This window comes from Drosophila kikkawai, chromosome 2R (assembly GCF_030179895.1).
Source record: "Drosophila kikkawai strain 14028-0561.14 chromosome 2R, DkikHiC1v2, whole genome shotgun sequence".
NCBI classification, from domain to species: Eukaryota; Metazoa; Arthropoda; class Insecta; order Diptera; family Drosophilidae; genus Drosophila; species Drosophila kikkawai.
In genome coordinates, this window is record NC_091729.1 from 5,350,992 (window position 1) to 5,368,524 (window position 17,533).

The 17,533-nt window shown below is 35.0% G+C and overlaps 2 protein-coding genes across 8 annotated transcripts in view; one reads left to right on the forward strand and one right to left on the reverse strand.

Annotated features, from left to right (window-relative positions):
* The window catches only part of colt (carnitine/acylcarnitine carrier protein colt, mitochondrial), a 31,319-nt gene extending 21,643 nt beyond the window's left edge, over positions 1-9,676 (reverse strand). Inside the window, exons 1-5 of one of the 6 annotated variants that reach the window (XM_070284251.1) lie at positions 9,484-9,606; positions 8,875-9,013; positions 8,390-8,822; positions 6,485-6,581; positions 6,398-6,431 (exon numbers count right to left, since the gene is read on the reverse strand). In XM_070284251.1, coding sequence (XP_070140352.1) covers positions 6,413-6,431; positions 6,485-6,581; positions 8,390-8,822; positions 8,875-8,994 — 669 coding nt within the window. In that variant the 5' untranslated portion in view covers positions 8,995-9,013; positions 9,484-9,606 and the 3' untranslated portion in view covers positions 6,398-6,412. The other 5 variants (XM_070284250.1, XM_041777389.2, XM_041777388.2 and 2 more) reach the window with 5 other exon arrangements.
* Positions 9,677-12,104: 2,428 nt separating this feature from the next.
* The window catches only part of hrm (solute carrier family 16 member hermes), a 51,420-nt gene continuing 45,991 nt past the window's right edge, over positions 12,105-17,533 (forward strand). For both annotated transcript variants that reach the window (XM_041777436.2, XM_041777437.2), the window contains exon 1: positions 12,105-12,451. The gene's annotated coding sequence lies outside the window, so the exon portion shown is untranslated. The remainder of the gene's footprint in view (positions 12,452-17,533) is intronic.

The window sequence follows — 17,533 nt, forward strand, 5'->3', positions numbered from 1 at the left end:
GCACATTGTTTTTGTAAAATGGAACATAAAGATAAGAATCGAGAAAAAATTCCGTTAGATTTGCTCTATTTTTATGTTTTATTGATATTTTTCACATATGCAGCTCGTTTTGGCCGATCACTGAAATAGCAGTTTTTATTTTTCTTTAGCAAAAAGTGCCGAAATTTCTTTTAATTTTATAAAAAATGACTTAAATTAAGGTCGTTATTATAGTTTATACTATAATACACCTTTACAACGCAAAAAAAATTATTTTAGTGGGCGCAGGACCTCACTGCTCCATGATAGAAAGGTATCAGATTACTTAGCCTAGAAAGAAGAGCAAAACATGTAAAGAGTCTCTAAATCTTTCAAATTGTTCTTTTAAAATAGTTTATAAGTCATAAATTATGAACCGAACCCAAAAAAACCGAGGTACGATTCGCAAAACCACAATTATACGGGCTCGACGCGTACTTCGCTTCAGCAAAGCTCTTCCTTTTGCATCCTCTAGGGATATATGAGCGGGAATTGGCATGGGAATCAGTCATGGGACCATTCGCCGGGGACTTATTGAATAAATTTTAGATTCGCGAAGTCCATGGAAAATGTCACTGCTTGGTTACAGGCATATCAAGGCAAGATCCGAGTTCGCCAATAGCCACTTGAACTGCCAGTATTCAAATGGCGTAATATCCTTTGGACAAATGACTCCAAACTGGTTTTATTTGGTGGAATAGGACAAGACAAGACCTCCAAATAGATAGTGCCCCCCAAACCATACGCTGAAGACAGTAAAACACGGTGGCCTAAAAATCATGGTTTGGGTATACTTTTCATACAACGTTTTAGGTCCCGTATATATGATCTGTCGGATCAAAGACCATTATGTTTATGTCCAAATATTAAAAACTGTCTTGCAGCCGTATCCTGAGGAAAATATTCCATTAATTTGCGCATTTCAGCAGTACAGTGACCCTAATCATACCAGCAAGGTGGCCAAGGAGTGGGTTCTTAATGGAAAAGTGGATGCAATGCCATGGCCTGCACAGTCCCCGGATATAAATTCGATCGAAAACTTATGGGGGACATCAAGGGCTACGTATTAGAGAAGTTTCCGACTTCTAAGCCGCATCTTTGGCGATTTGTGCAGGAGGAATGAGACCATAATCCCCTCAAGCGTTGCTAAGACTTGGTGGACTCCTTGCCACCAAGGTATGAGGCTATGATAGCTTCTAAAGGCTATTTAACAAAATATTAGATCATAGTCAATTAGAATTTAAGAAGAAATAGGTTTCTTATGCGATATTTTTAAATTTATGAAGAATTTTAGTTTTTCACTGCTATTTCAATGATCGGCATAATATAGACCTTTTTTGTTGTTATTAGCTATATCTTCTATAAGGTTTATGTTACCTAAATTAAATGATTGTGGTATTGTTAATAATTAAATATACTAAGCTTTTATGAAAAAAAAATTTATGAAAATAGTGTTTGTAACAGGATTTTCCGATCTTAAACGTGCAGGTCGTTGGGCACTGCTATTTCCGTGAACACAGCTGTACATCCTAACTGTCTACCAAATCATCCGATCTATACAAATTATACCTCATTCGGTAAAGTCTCTCGGGGTATTCACAAAGCGTTTGTATTTTTAAAATTTTTTCCCGATTTTGTATCAAAATTTGAAGTCAAAACCCCGATTTTTGACTCAAAAATTTAGTTAATTTGTTAAATAAAATATATAATAAAATTAAAAATTAAATCGTGACTTGAGTACCTGTAGAATTACCTAAAGAAGTTATGTTCCAAATTTCAAACCGATTGGTTCAGTAGATTTTGAGTTATCGTGTACACCGATTTTCAAAATAGCATTTTTCAGGAGAGCGCTTAAAACTTTGTGATTCTCATGCATTGAATACCAACCGACCTTTGTTCAACTCTGCATAACTTCGTCAATTTTCCCATGAACGATGTAAAACTTGGACACAATATTCTTAAGATATTAGGCATTAAAAATAAAAAATAAAAAAAAATTTACGAAAAAAAAAAATTTAATACCAAAATGGTTGTTTATAAATAATACTATTTAATTTGAGTACTTAAATGGTCAAAATTAACCAAATAATTAATTGAGACCACCGGAATTAAAACTGTGAAAAGTGTGGCAGCATCTTAGATGCCTAGATTTACTTAACTCTAGCATTTTTTGCCGTTTTCTGGCTTATAAAAAGGGCAATTGTAAATATAATAGGCAGTACTTTACGTTGTTAGCTTATTACAAAAACACAAGTTAGCTTCTTGAGCAGTGAGAAACGATGAGAAAACGAAACATTCCGATAGCAGAAATTTGCCGAAAACCGGAGCAGCTAAAAACGAAAACGGTTCGTTTTCGCCCAAAACGAAAACGAAAACATTTTACGATTACCGGAGCAGGCCTATGTTATATATTTGTCTTCTCCTCTTTTAAGCCTACACTCACTTTGAAGGTGACCCTTACGACCACAAAAGTATCAGTTCATATTCTTTTTGGCCCGTTGTCTATTTTTCTGCACTCTTTCACTTGTTTTTACTGATAGCGTAATCGTGGCTTGGGCCTTTTCATCTTTTAGTTTTTAATTAGCGTCTTTCTCTATTTTTTCTTGCGAAATAACTGACCACAATTCTTGATGCACTAGTACACTTTTCATTTGTACACACCACGAGTCATAATTGGACTCTCCCAATTTTATATATGTAATATATGTTTTCGTTTGTTTTGTTCACGAAAAAAAAGTTTATTATTTTAACGATCAATACACACAGTAATAATCGGCTACTCTCAACACATGAGGTTATCTTGGAGTGGTTACAAATTAACTTTTTTTTTTTTTTAGAAATGGCCTGGGCCCATAACCTGTTGGTTATATTATAACAGAGTGTGCCTAAATAAGAAAAGTTATGTTTCCAGTTGGACTCCAGAACAAAATAAGGAAAAGCTTTATTTAGACAGCAATTTATATGTTACGTTACTTATGTATGTATATGTATTTACTTTAAGCTCTTATACAGATCAAGGTTTACCAATCTAGTTTACTTATAATGTATTGCATATTCCCTATAAAAAAAAAGGCTAATTTGTGGGCGTGGTACATTATGCAGTACTGACATACATTTTACAACACTTACCTGTCAAATAACGCAAAATGAGAAAAGGCGCTGCTGTGCCTCGCTTTACTGCTTTTATTACATCATATCATATTTGCGCAAACAAACGAGAAATGCATAATCAAGTTAAGGGGTTATCCGGGTTTAGAACCACAAAAAAAGGCCTATTTTCCAGAATTTTTTTAAAAGATCCTATGACAATTTTGCAAATTTCATTTATTCTACATTAATACATAAGGTTTGAACTAAATTCTGTAAAATAGGTAGGCAGGATTTCTCCTTCAATTTTTATTTGAAATCAAAAAACCAAAATTTTTCTGTTAGCTTATGTGTCTGGCTTGTCTTTGAACGAAGGATTTTTTAAAAAATTAAAAATTGAATTTTTGGGATCGTTTTTCATGAAAAATGTCAATGTTTTTACGTCAATTTTGGCCATATTTTGGGTTATAAAATTGGTTCTTATTGAAGATATAAAAAATCCTTCGTTCAGAGACAAGAAAAACATGTCTAGAAGAAGTGTGGAAAATCTGAAGTCGATCGGTCCAGTAGTTTTCGAGAAATCTTGACTACCGACTTCAAGAAAGTGGTTTTGAGAAAAACGCTTTTAAAGTTTTAATTGCCAGTTGTGACTCATACGACGCGCTGGGCTTTAAATTTCTCCCATTCCTACAGTTTTGCTTCGATCGACTTGAAATTTTCGGACAACATTCCAGACACTTTGTACTATTATATAAAAAAGTTTGAAAAAAATGCATTTTTTGAAATTTCAAAACCCGGATAACCCCTTAAAGAAAATCCTGCAGGAAGCGGCTAAGTATTTGATAAAAGATGTCCAATAGTTCCTTGGACTGACAGGATTTTTCAGTGTACGCAATAATAGCTCGGACGGCAACAAATTTACTAAAGAAAGACGAGTTTTTATTTTAAGCCGAGCAGATAGGCGCAATGAACCAAATATAGGATATCCTATCAAACGAACCAGTCCTGCTGCAGTATAGCAGAAAAGCACAACCCGAACTACACACTGATGCGTCCACAAATGGCATACTTTAGCCGTCAAAAAGTTTAGCCATTACCTGTTGGGAGTCAAGTTCAAAATGCTCACCGTTCTCTGTGCGCAGCGTTCTCACAGACTGTGAAGAAGGATATACCCAGAGAAGTAACTGAATGGATTACATTCCAAGTTGAGCATCGAGCAAGAGATAAAATGAAACACGTTAACAATTTAAGTCGCTATCCAGTGGAAATGATGTCATGGTTGTCCCTAAATCAAGGGAGAAAGAATTAATAACGGAAGCACATGATATTGGTCACTTTGCTCTGCAGAAAACTGTGCATTTCTTACAGCAACAGTTTTGGATTCCACATACGGAGAAAAAAAGTAGCCATCAGCATGATAAAAAAGACAACCGGAAAGAAAAAAAGGTCAGATGTATTGTATCGACAATACAGATCTTCATGTAGATCACCTCGGACCAATAGACGCAACGTCAAAGCAGTATCGGTTTATCTTTGCAACCGTGGATGCACTCATCAAGTTTGTTTGGTTATTTCCAATAAAGAGCACGGGCAGCGATGAGGTTCACTACCAATTGCAGGAATGGTCATAAGCGATAAGGTATCGCCTTTACCTAGAATCAATTTCAAGAACACGTGACGAAAAATAGAATTAAACATGTGTGACTACAACAGGAATTGCAAGAGGAAATGGACAAGTTGAACGTGTAAACAGATGCATAATCTCAATAATGGTTAAACTGTGCGCTGAAGATCCATCCAAGTGGTATACACTGCTCAACAAAGAAGACACTGTTTCAATTATTGTTCGGTGTACAAATGCACAACAAAGCCAGCGATAATGTGTTGTCTTTGCTGAAAGAGAAAGTGACCACAGATTTTGATCAAGAAAGAAACCAGATGCGAATAGAAGCAAGGATACAGATTCAGGAAGCCCAAGAAGCGAACACGAAGAACTACAAGAATCGAGTCATGGAAAAGCTTTACAAAGATGGTGCACATTAATTAGAGGCGTCATTAAAAATTTGACAGCGCTATAGCGTTTTACACAAGTGCGAGCAAGGAGACTATATGGCGCTCTAATGCATTAGAATAATGCATTAGCTACTTCATTGCCGCAATAGTCGATAGATCTACATAAAATACACTAGATACTCGATAACAAAATACGGGTTTAATTAAGAAAATTGTAATTAAAAAGTGTATTTGCAAGTTCATTGGAGCGCGAAATAGAGGTGGAGAAACATCGATGTTCAGGGACATCGATGTTTTCGATGTTTTTGGCGAAAAAAAATTAGCAATTATTTTAGTGTATTTGAACTTTATTTTAATTTGTAATATTACAAAAATAAAAGTCAAATTTTCGACAAAAATATTCATTTCTTTAATCACTTGTTAAATTAAAAAGAAAACAAAAAACAAATTAAAATAAAACTTCATGATATTCATGTTCCACTTCTTTGGTATATAGTTTCTTTTTCTTAGTTTGTAAATAAGAACTAAAAACAAAAACAAATTTAATATCAATGTTTCAATATATACATGGTCCAAAGAAAATAATAGTTTTTTAGGATATTGCTATCCCGAACTCTAGTATATATATTTATACATTTTTCCATGTTTGTTTTTGTTTAAGGAAGAGGAGCCGCGTGCGAAGCTCACTTATAAGTTGTGAAGCTTTACTGAAAACTCTTTCAGATTCGTGCAAAGATGCGAGAACGCAGAAGTATTTTTTAGCAAACGTTTTAAAGGAGTCGCCATCTGTAGTAATCTAAAATATAATTAATACAATAAATAAATGAAAAACATCGATGTTGCCCCGCTAAGCATCGATGTTTCCGATGTTTCGAAAACATCGATGTCGTCGATGTTCGCATCGATGTTTCTCCACCTCTAGCGCGAAACTCAAAGTGGTCTCACAATGAGAATTTTATTTTTATATCATTTCGCTGGTTTTTGAACTGAAAAAATATTAGAAAATTAGGAAAAATAATATGTTTTGTGGTGGCAAGGTTCTTGCGCTGTAAAATTAATTTAAAAATTTTTTTTAAATAATTAAAAACATTTTAAGCAGTATAGGTTAAAAAGGTATAGGTTTTAAAGGATTCTGCATTTATTTATGCAAGAATACTTTGACGAGGAATTCAGAAATTCATAGTAATACGCCGCAAATGGCGGCCGTTTTTTTTTTGTTTACCTTTTACGGTCGGTGTGACCGTAGTCGTGTTACCAAAATAATCCAAGCAAAATTACACATAAAAGTTTTTTTTTAAGTTCTAATGAAGTAGCTAATTAATGAAAACTGCATTAGAGTGTCATACGGCCATTAGCAAGTTCATACCTCGGCTCATACACAATGACCGAAATGGGAGTTACTATGTGAAGATCGTAGCATGTGTGGAAGGACCAACTTGGATAAACATTAACATTTGCAAGAGCTGTAAGGTAAAATTATAAATAACATATGTAAGCAATGTTTCTACACAACTACACAACGTTTCTACACAAACTAGTCCCTCAGTTTTAAAGCTACTGAATGAAACTTTGCATATACTCTTCTGAGTATGCTATATATGTCGGAACCGGTTGGATCGGACGACAATAACATATAGAATTATTACTTGACATTTCTTTGTTTTTTCCAGCATATATATTGAAAATGTTTATTATATTAGAAATATCAAATCTAAAATATAGTTTTTTATTCGATTAAACTATATTTTTTAATTTTATCAAAACGAAATTATTATTTGCTACGTATAAATATAAAAATGTTTATATATTTTCCTCTTATTATTTTCTATTAATTTAATCAGAATGGATCGATTCTTAATGATCCAATTGCAAACTGCAAGGGTATACAAATATTGGCGTGCCAAATTTAGCTTCCTTTCTTGTTTTAAGCCTATTACTCTGACGACGAAAATCCGCTGTAACCCGTGTTATAGCAGAATCGCTGTATATTTTGCTCTGTAACCAGTGTTACAAAAAAAAATTAAGGAAAAGCCATGAAATTCCATTAAAAAAAGTACCTTTTATGGCGTTTAAGGCTTTTCTTTGGTCGCACTGGACAGCTGTTTGTAAACAAATTTGTTAATAAATACTGCATTAAACTGTCCTTTGTGGGTTAAATTCCATATTACGGGCTTTGCCTTAACAGCCCCTATCAATGCCACTGTTTTCCTTCAACTTTCCCTCCATTAGGGGTGTAAGAATAAATCAAATGAATTATTGTTACACTCCGATATCAGCTGTTTACTATCTTGATCTGGCAACGCCATTCAATTTTAACAGGTATCATTTTCGTCGTCAAAGTACCGGCAAAATCGACGAGCCAAAAAAAATTCTTTATTTTTCACACCGGTTTTTTATATGGAGTTTGGCCGCTATAACACATGTTACAGCTGATTTTCGTCGTCAGAGTACTAGGCCTTAACTTTGAATGCGTACCAAAGTGGAATTCGACATTATAGAAATATACATATATAAATAGTAATATGTTACGGAATAATGGAAGGATATATTCCGTTAGATCCTTGTTTATTGTACACTCAGCGTCATATCTCTGCGTACAGGGCAAATATTTTTAAACTTGTCACTTTGACAGGTAAAATCTTAGGCTAGACGTGATATAAAAACATTATGATTTTTGTTACGGATAGTCGTAGCAATTACCTTCATATTCCATATTTTAGAAAATTTTTATCTTCTTTGGTACCCCTATAATTCGTGTTTCGCCAAAACCCTCTAAAATAACATGCTTTCAAAAGTTTGCGTACAGCTGAATATAGTTGCATTTATTGACCATTTTATCGCAATTTAATATGAGGTTGGATAACCTTTCCGTTTTAGGACTTCGGCGAGACGTCTTGGCATAGAATTAACCAACTTCTCAGTCTCAGCTTCGGCTATTTGGTCCCATTCCTGCTGCAATATGGTTTTTAGCATTGCTTTGGATGTAATTGAGTGCTGCCTAATTCTGCGTTCCAATAAATCCCACAGGTGCTCGATGGGGTTCAGGTCTGGAGACTGTGGCGGTGTTTTCAGTTGATTTTTCACGTTATACAGCAACCAGAGCTTGATATTTTGAGCTGTATGCTTGGGATCGTTATCTTGTTGTTTTTATATCACGTCTAGCCTAAGATTTTATCTGTCAAAGTGACAAGTTAAAAAATATTTGCCCTGTACGTAGAGATATGACGCTGAGTGTATATACCTAAAGAGTAATTACCGTACTAAAACTTACCTCTTAACATTGTTGCACAACTGCCCTTAAAAACGCTGCGTAGGCCTCCCTCCTTATACAGCTTTCCCGCGCAATCAATCATTCCATTGTATTTGCGCTGACCTCCTGACGCCTGCTGCGTTTGCAATAACACTTTTATGCGCTCTCCGGGTGCCATTATCAAGGTGGAGAACAGGCCAGAGAACGAGCCGGCAACAAAGACCTGAGAGTATGATAGCTTAGCATCTTCTCCCCGTTGTTGGAGACGTTTTCCCAACGCGTAGCCAGCAAAACACATTGCAAAAATAGGAGCAACACCTGTCAAAGGGGCGGACATGCCCTTGTATAAACCACGCACGCCTTCCTGTTTTATGGTTTTCGCAGCGCAATCAAAGGTGCCTTTATACATTGGCTGTTCACCAGGCGCCGGCCGCGGCATTGTTTGCAAACGCACCTGAAACAACAAAAGTTAACAAAACGCAAAAATAATATGTAGCTGAATTTACCTTTATTGTGTCTAGTGGATGACCAGACAAAACATTGCAAATCCCACCAAATCCACCCGTAATAAGAGACTTGATAGGATTAGCTTTTTGCTCGGTGGATATTTTCTCAACGGTGGCCATATTTATACGGGAAATATTTCTGTAAATATGCAGTATTATAAATGATTTGTTAGTCAAAATCTATGGCTAAGGACAGAGTTTTTTTGGAATTTGCACCTAAAGGTATAATCTTAAGCATGGCAGGAAGTGAAGTCTCTAATCAGTAACATCTCACCTTGTGGGTTAATGAAAGATTTCTACAGCACTGAAAGTTACTGCTATGTATTAGCCAAGCCAAGTCTAATTGACTGATTTATGAAGCCAAGGATAACTAGTATTGATATTTTTGATATCGGCAATGACCCTACAGCACGGTCTCAGTCACATAAATGCAGTAAAATCACGTCAATGTATTATGTATAAGCTTTTTGACAGCTACTACTGAGTGGGTTCAAAGTCCTTAACTTGGTGCACTTATGGAATTGCTTTCAATTTTAACGATGACTCACAGGTAAAACCGTCAACAACTTCTTTGATATACTCCGCTTACTTCTTTTATTGAGTACTCACATTTGCTTAAGTTAATTGTTAATGGTCTCAGTTCTGCTGCCAACAATGTGATTGCGGTAACAAATATAAACAATACTTACATACATACGTATTAACCGAGATGCCAGACCTGTAAAAGTGGTTGCCTGTTCGCTAATAAATCGTATGGCCACTTTAGGCCTATCTGCCGTGATATCGATAGATTTCTATAGATATGAATATGTAGGAACAGATGCCAAGTCAGCTTAGGGATGCCACCCTGTCCCGAAGGGAGTATGATATTTATGCGCCACCCACACAGCACATTTGTGAGGAACGTTTGGGATTTTTCACAAATGTGAAACTCGTGTTCCCACACAACATTAAAGTACATTTAACATCCGAAAAGCTGATCGATCAGCTGTGGCTCATGAAAACGTAAACAAAGGCTGTCGAATTGGCAGTTGCAAATTTGAAATGGAGCATTTACCAACTATTTTGGCTGTTGTACAACAGCAAAAGGCACAGATTGCGTCAGAATTTATCCGCAATAAATTTAAATGAATTAAATGACAAGGAATTTTAGTTTTTCTAATGATTCTTCTCTAACAAAGAGCAAATTCCCCGAAGAGTGTCTATAGGTGGTATACGCATCCAAAATCTTTAAAATAAGGTAGAGGTAAGAAGATTATATTAAATAGTAACAATTGGGGACATATTGGGGCAAGAATATACAGAAAAAACGCTAACAACTATTTTGGGCATGCTTGTAGCTTTGGCGCCGCGTTTTAAATTCCGTATCTCATTTGTTCCTTGCCAATTTGTTTACATTTTCGTGGTGAATGGTCAAATTAAGAAGAAGAATCAGAGTTGCACCGAAAAACTATCGCCTAACTATCGCCAAACAAACCGTGATTAGATTTTAATGTTGATCTAACGCCGGTCCATTTGCGAAAATTCGGTACGGCAAAACCTTATGGACCGTTTGTTCAAATGATGTTGAATGTGCTTTAATGTTGTGTGGGAAGACCCTAGGAACAAACGAAATATGGAATTTAAAATGATGCGCCAAAGCTACAAGCATGCCCAAAATAGTTGTTGGCGTTTGTTTTTTTGTGTATATTCTTGCGCCAAAGTGTCCCCAATTGCTACTATTTAATATAAAACGCCTAATTCTACTTTATTTTATAGATTTGGGAAGCGGCCAAACTCCATAAAAAACGGTGTGAAATAAGGAAGAAGAAGAAATTTGTGCCTCGTCGATTTTGCCGATACTCTGACGACGAAAATGATGCCTGTTCAAATTGAATGGCGTTGTCAGATCAAGATAGTAAACTGCTGATCTCTGAGTGTAACAATAATTCATTTGCTTTATTCTTACACCCCTAATGGAGGGAAAGTTGAAGGAAAACAGTGGCATTGATAGGGGCTGTCAAGGCGAAGCCCGTAATATGGATTTTTTTTAATGGGATATTTATTAATATTTTAATTATTTTTTTGGAATATTTGTTTACAAACAGCTGTCCAGTGTGACCAAAGATAAGCCTTTAAAGCCATAAAAGGTACATTTTCTTGGCGTTTTATGGTTTTTCCTTAATAGCCAAATAAAGAGCGATTCCGTTACCACACGTGTTACAGCGGATTTTCGTCGTCAGAGTACTACGCTTTAGAGAAAAATCATTATAGAAACTCAAATTTGTCGTCATCTCATTCATTTTAAGTTAGTGCGGATATAATCTGACGCAATCTGTGCTTTTGCTGTTGTTAAGCAGCCTAAATAGTTTATATACTATTAATTTTACTCCCACATCGGCAGCTTCAGCCGTCTTTGTTAATGTTTTCATGAGACACAGCTGATTGATCAGCTGTAATCGGATGCTGATGCACTTTGACGCAGCTCTGTTGGAACACGAGTTGCGTATCTGCGAAAAATCACAAATCACAAATGCGTTGAGTGGGAAGAAACTATAAATTGCTAATGTTTTAAATCTAGTATTTTTTAACATGGTTCTGCTGTCTGGTTCGGCAACTGGTTCTAAACAGGTACAGAGCTGGCTCCATTTTCAAAGCTCGCGCCTCTGTTATCAGCCCCACTGCTATGCTATTTTCTCAAAAACTGAGTGATAGAAACGAATGAAATATTCGTTAAACTTCCCATAGTAAGCTGTGCATATTGGCACAAATTCGTCATAGGACTTACAATGTTTTCTGCCCTATTTCGTATGGAGCAGAACCCGAAGTTAGTTCACTGTTATGCAATTTTCTCAAAAACTGTTGGATAGAATTTAATGATACTTTGCAGGGTAAAACTACAATAAATGTTCTTTATCCTGGCATACCGGGTATATATGCACAAGTTCGTTAAGCGGAGATATATACAAAATAACGACAGCAATATTTTTCAAAGGTTTTATTTTTATTTAGACCTAAAGGTCAAATCCCCTCAAACATATTAAAAATCAATTGTAAATTAAATTTTAAGCACTTATAAACTTTATTTTGTTCAAATTAGTGCGTTATTTACGAAATAAATTAAAAATAAAAAACCTCCTCCGTGTTCCAGTTCCCACCGTTCCATTTCGACGCTAACTCACTGTAGCCTATTTTGCGCACATATTTCTTTCAATTTCATGCATTTATTGGGTCGTATAGCAACGGTCATACTGTCGAGTTTTTGAAGGAAATCGACCGACGGTCTTTTGTTTTTCGCGTTTTGTTTTTGTACATATTTTGAACAAAAAAAAAAATAAAACGAACATATTAAAATAAATTAAATATATTATTGTGTAGATAGATAATTTCTTTGTAAATACACGCTCCTCACTTAAAGTTACAGAGACAGATGAGCAGAAACCGAAATTTGACTGTCATGTAATAGCCAACTTCAGTAAAAGCAACAGCACTGTTAAGCATTCAAGAGTGCACCTTATTACTCAACGGGTGTATGCGCGAGCTATTTTCATATTTTGCACCAGGACGACTTTAGACTACCTAAATAATCGAAGCTAAGGTGAGTGTGCACTTCCAGCGAATATGACAGGAAAGCACAGCTGACGCATATATGTACATATGTATGTAAAGCAAATGGTGCACGTCTTGTTTTAAGGCTAATGACTATGGCAACAATAAGGGCGTTGAACCGCTCAGCACAGTAATGTTCTCGGGTTTTTATTTATTTAGTCGTGCTTCGTTCTTAAACATGGTCGTTTTAGTGACGTGTAATGACGCGATTCCCCTTGTATTACAAGGAAAATCGCCAAGTCAGATTTAATTTATTTTTAGCACCCCCGCTTATTCTTGTTATCTTTAAGACTATCACTATTTATACATACATATGTACATAGCTATCAGACATATGTATGTATGTATGTATATATGTGACAGTATTCTAGTAATAGGGTTCGAGCTACGAAATGTTTTGTGGTTTAATATCTTTATAAACAATAAGTATACATATGTAATAAATACATATATGTAATATATACATATATGTAATATATACATATATGTAATATATACATATATGTAATATATAGATAAATGGATTCATACATATATGTAAATATGTATGTACATATGTTTGTATGTATGGAATTGAAAATGTGCACCAATCTGGGTCAATGTTATTGGGGACAAGATCTTATTGATAATTAGCAAAAAGCTACTTATGTACATATGTATGTTATATATGTATGTTATGTATGTATATACATATGTACATATGTATGTTTTTTTTTTTTTTTAATTTTAAACACTTACAGGGTATTATAATTGAAGTAGGGAAATTTGCATACATACATTACATATGTACAGTTGCGGCAAAAAAAATAGCACCATGACATATATTTTTCTTTATTGATTAATTGTTTTATAACTATTCATATATTTAACTTGTTTAAGGCTTTTATTTTTACTTTAGGCTCTAATTTATCGAAATACACTGCAAGTGTCGTCGATAATAACATGAAATTGAAATATTTACATTAAGAATGTGAACGTTGAACATTTTAGGCGGCAACAAAAATAGCACTATTTCAAAAATAACTTAAGAAAACGAAAAAAAACGAAAAAAAATACGGGAAGTTCTGGAATATTTGTATTTATTTGTATTCCTTATCGATATAGTGTATTAATATTTCGTTGTAAAAGCTTTGGCAGCAATGACAGCAGCACAACGTCTCGGCGTAGAATTGACCAAATTTTGGCACCTTTCCCGTGGAATACTGCTCCATGATTCTTGAATGGTGGCCCAGAGCTCATGATTAATCCTTGGTTTTGCATTGGAAACATATTTCTTTACATCAGACCAAAGATTCTCTATCGGGTTTAAGTCTGGAGACTGAGCAGGCCAATCCATTAGGTGAAGGGATCTGTCTTGAAACCACTTAGGAGCGTTCTTGCTGGTATGTTTAGGGTCGTTATCCTGTTGGAAGACCCACAATAACGGCATTTCGTATTCTGCATAAGACAGCATCACTGTTAGCAAAATATCGCAATAGTAATGTTGATCCATAATACCTTTTATCCAATGTATTGGACCCACTCCGTAATAAGAAAAGCATGCCCAAACATCCAATGGTCGGATGAAAGCAAAATCGTGCTATTTGGAGGAAGAGGATCTCGATCCTATGTACGGCGACCCCCCAATTCGGAATGCCGCCCAAGTTTCACCTGCAAGACCATAAAACACGGTGGAACGAGTATCATGGTTTGGGCATGCTTTTCTTATTACGGAGTGGGTCCAAAACATTGGATAAAAGGTATTATGGATCAACATATCTATTGCGATATTTTGCTAACAGTGATGCTGTCTTATGCAGAATACGAAATGCCGTTGTTGTGGGTCTTCCAACAGGATAACGACCCTAAACATACCAGCAAGAAAGCTCCTAAGTGGTTTCAAGACACATCCCTTCACCTAATGGATTGGCCTGCTCAGTCTCCAGACTTAAACCCGATAGAGAATCTTTGGTCTGATGTAAAAAAATATGTTTCCAATGCAAAACCAAGGATTAATCAGGAGCTCTGGGCCACCATTCAAGAATCATGGAGCAGTATTCCACGGGAAAGGTGTCAAAACTTGGTCAATTCTATGCCGAGACGTTGTGCTGCTGTCATTGCTGCCAAAGCTTTTACAACGAAATATTAATACACTATATCGATAAGGAATACAAATAAATACAAATATTCTAGAACTTCCCGGTTTTTTTTTCGTTTTTTTTCGTTTTCTTAAGTTATTTTTGAAATAGTGCTATTTTTGTTGCCGCCTAAAATGTTCAACGTTCACATTCTTAATGTAAATATTTCAATTTCATGTTATTATCGACGACACTTGCAGTGTATTTCGATAAATTAGAGCCTAAAGTAAAAATAAAAGCCTTAAACAAGTTAAATATATGAATAGTTATAAAACAAATAATCAATAAAGAAAAATATATGTCATAGTGCTATTTTTTTTTGCCGCAGCTGTATGTATAAATACACATTCTAGATCAGCATCAAAAACCGAGTCGATCTATCCACTTCCGCTTTTCTGTTTTTACCCCAACAAGTCTTTAATTTCTGGAGCTAACGGATTGAAACTTAGCAGATAGTTGGACCGGCCGGATCGAACGGCTATGTACAGTGAGTCACAAAAGTATTCGTTGCAAGGTTCCCGACGAATAATTATGTTATTTTTTTAATGATTAAGTATCAAATTGATAACTTTAGTTTTTATTTTATGTTGCTCAGATATTAAACAATAGGAAAACAACAAAAAGTTGTTAAAAATCTAGCTTCATTGCTGTTTTTTTCTAAGAAATTCATTTGAACTAAAAAATTTCATGTCACAAAAGTATTCGTTTTTTTGTTTCGCCATTAAATATTTATTATTTTTTTATTGTGTTATATCTTTTGTGCAATCCTTTGCTTTATTTAATAGCTTATAATCGTCCTTGCATTGGCTTTACCCATTTTGGGCACCTCTTTCAGGATATATTCGACCATTTCTTCCACATTATATCTTTAAGTTCCTTTTTCGGCAAAAATCCGCTGTTCCTGGAATTTTAGCTTAAGATGGTGTCATAGATTTTCAGTAGGGCTAACGTCTGGGCTCTGTGAAGGAGTTTTAGTCTGGTTTCAATAGTACAACACCCACATCTTGATTTTAAAAGTCGTTTGTTCGGCGCTATTGTACTGGTGGAAATTGAACTTGTCGGGTTCTGGACACATTAGGGTGCCACTAGAGAGTAAAATACACCTTAATATATTAAAATATATATCAGCAATTATTATTCCTGTCTAAAAAAAACATATTTCCAACTCCTGGGGCGGACAGACACCCTAAACTAGAACAGAAACTCTGACGTGCTTTACTGTTGCTGTATCATTTTTTAACTTGAGGGCTTTTCCGGGCTTGCGGCAAACTATCCCTTCTCAATCCGATCCCTAAACATTGAAAACCTTTTTTACTTAATATTACTTGCCCTGAATACTCTCAAATTTGGTTCAAATACGCTATATCAAAGAAAATAGCTTCGGCATATTGATAGGTGAAAACAAGGATTTTATTTTAGGGCTTCTACCATCCTCATCATGGCTTCTAGGAACTGTTCCGATAGTTTAAGTGGATACATTTGTTCCTTAGGATGTGGTCATGGCGGTGTTAATTTTTGCAGCCTATAAATGTATGCCTTTCCTGTTTTTTTTTAATAATTGTTCTATCTTCTCTGATTTTCAATTACTATATTCGGCCAAAACGCGGCTTATTTTCCAGGAAATTTCTTGATTTCAGTAGAAAAACCACGCTTATTATGGTAAGAGGACTATTATCAAACATACCAGAAATATATTTTAAGGATCAACCCTCATTGTGTAGGTGTAAAGTAATTTTCTTCTGGAAAATGTTTTGACTCCGTACTATTCGGCATTTTGTAATTGATTACGACCCACAATGACGCTTAAATGTTGTGTTTTTCCATGAATTAAATTTTAAAATGTATTCCCAACCAGAATACTGAAAAAAATTGCACTAACCCATGAAAAAAAGAAAAAATAATTTAAAAAAAATCTCAGAAAAATCGATTTAGTTTTATATATTTGTCTGTAGCTTGTTTTGAAAAAGTTTTCTCTAAGTTTTTTTTTGTCATATGCTAAACAAAATATACATCTTTGGGATAGTAATCCATTTTTTCACATTTTGAAGCTTTTAGCTAGTGAAAGTTGACATTTTCCTCAAGACCTCCTTTGCAACGAATACTTTTGTGACTCACTGTATATAGAAAAAAAATTTGCAGTGAGTCACAATAGTACTTGTCGCAAAGAATGTTTATATGCTCACAAAAGTCTTCGGATATTTTTATTTTATTTTTTTTTTCATCGTTTAGTTCTCTTTTTTCCAGATTATGGTTGAGATTAAATTTTACAAATGAATTCATGGAAAACACACAAAATTTAAGTGTCGTCATTATGGGTCTTAACAAGCCCTTTCATGCCCACTGTTGCCTATAGGCAACATTGACTTTAAATTTAAATTTCGGTTACGATTCAAAATTTTTGTGAACTTTTTTTTTTATGGGGGATTCCCCTTATTAATGTTCTTTCATTTTTGGTAATTTTTGCGAATGCAGCTGCAGCGTGTGCTCAGTTATCACTAATTATTCGAAGCGACCACAGCTGCCGAAAAATTGTGCCAAAAAGTGTCCGTGAAAAAAGTGTGATTAACTAAAATTAGTGACAAATATTAAAAAAATAAGTACGTACACATCTTTAAAATAGGTAAGACTGTGATAAAAGTATAAAGTTGGGCTTGAAAATTGTTTTATAAAGAGTGTTGATGGACAAAAGTTGCCTATAGGCAACATTGCAGTAAGGACATACCAAAGGACTTAGAGTATCGAAAATCAAAATGAACGCTAATTGGGGCTCCTATTAATCATTTATGGCGTTAAATATTTTCTATGTGTTCCCAGTTTAATTTGAGCATGAAAGGGTTAATTACAAAATGCCGAAAGGTTCCGAGTCAATTCAATTTCCAGAAGAAAATGGTTTTACACCCACACAATGAGGGTTGATCCTTTATTTCTGGTATGTCCATTTACCATAATAAGCG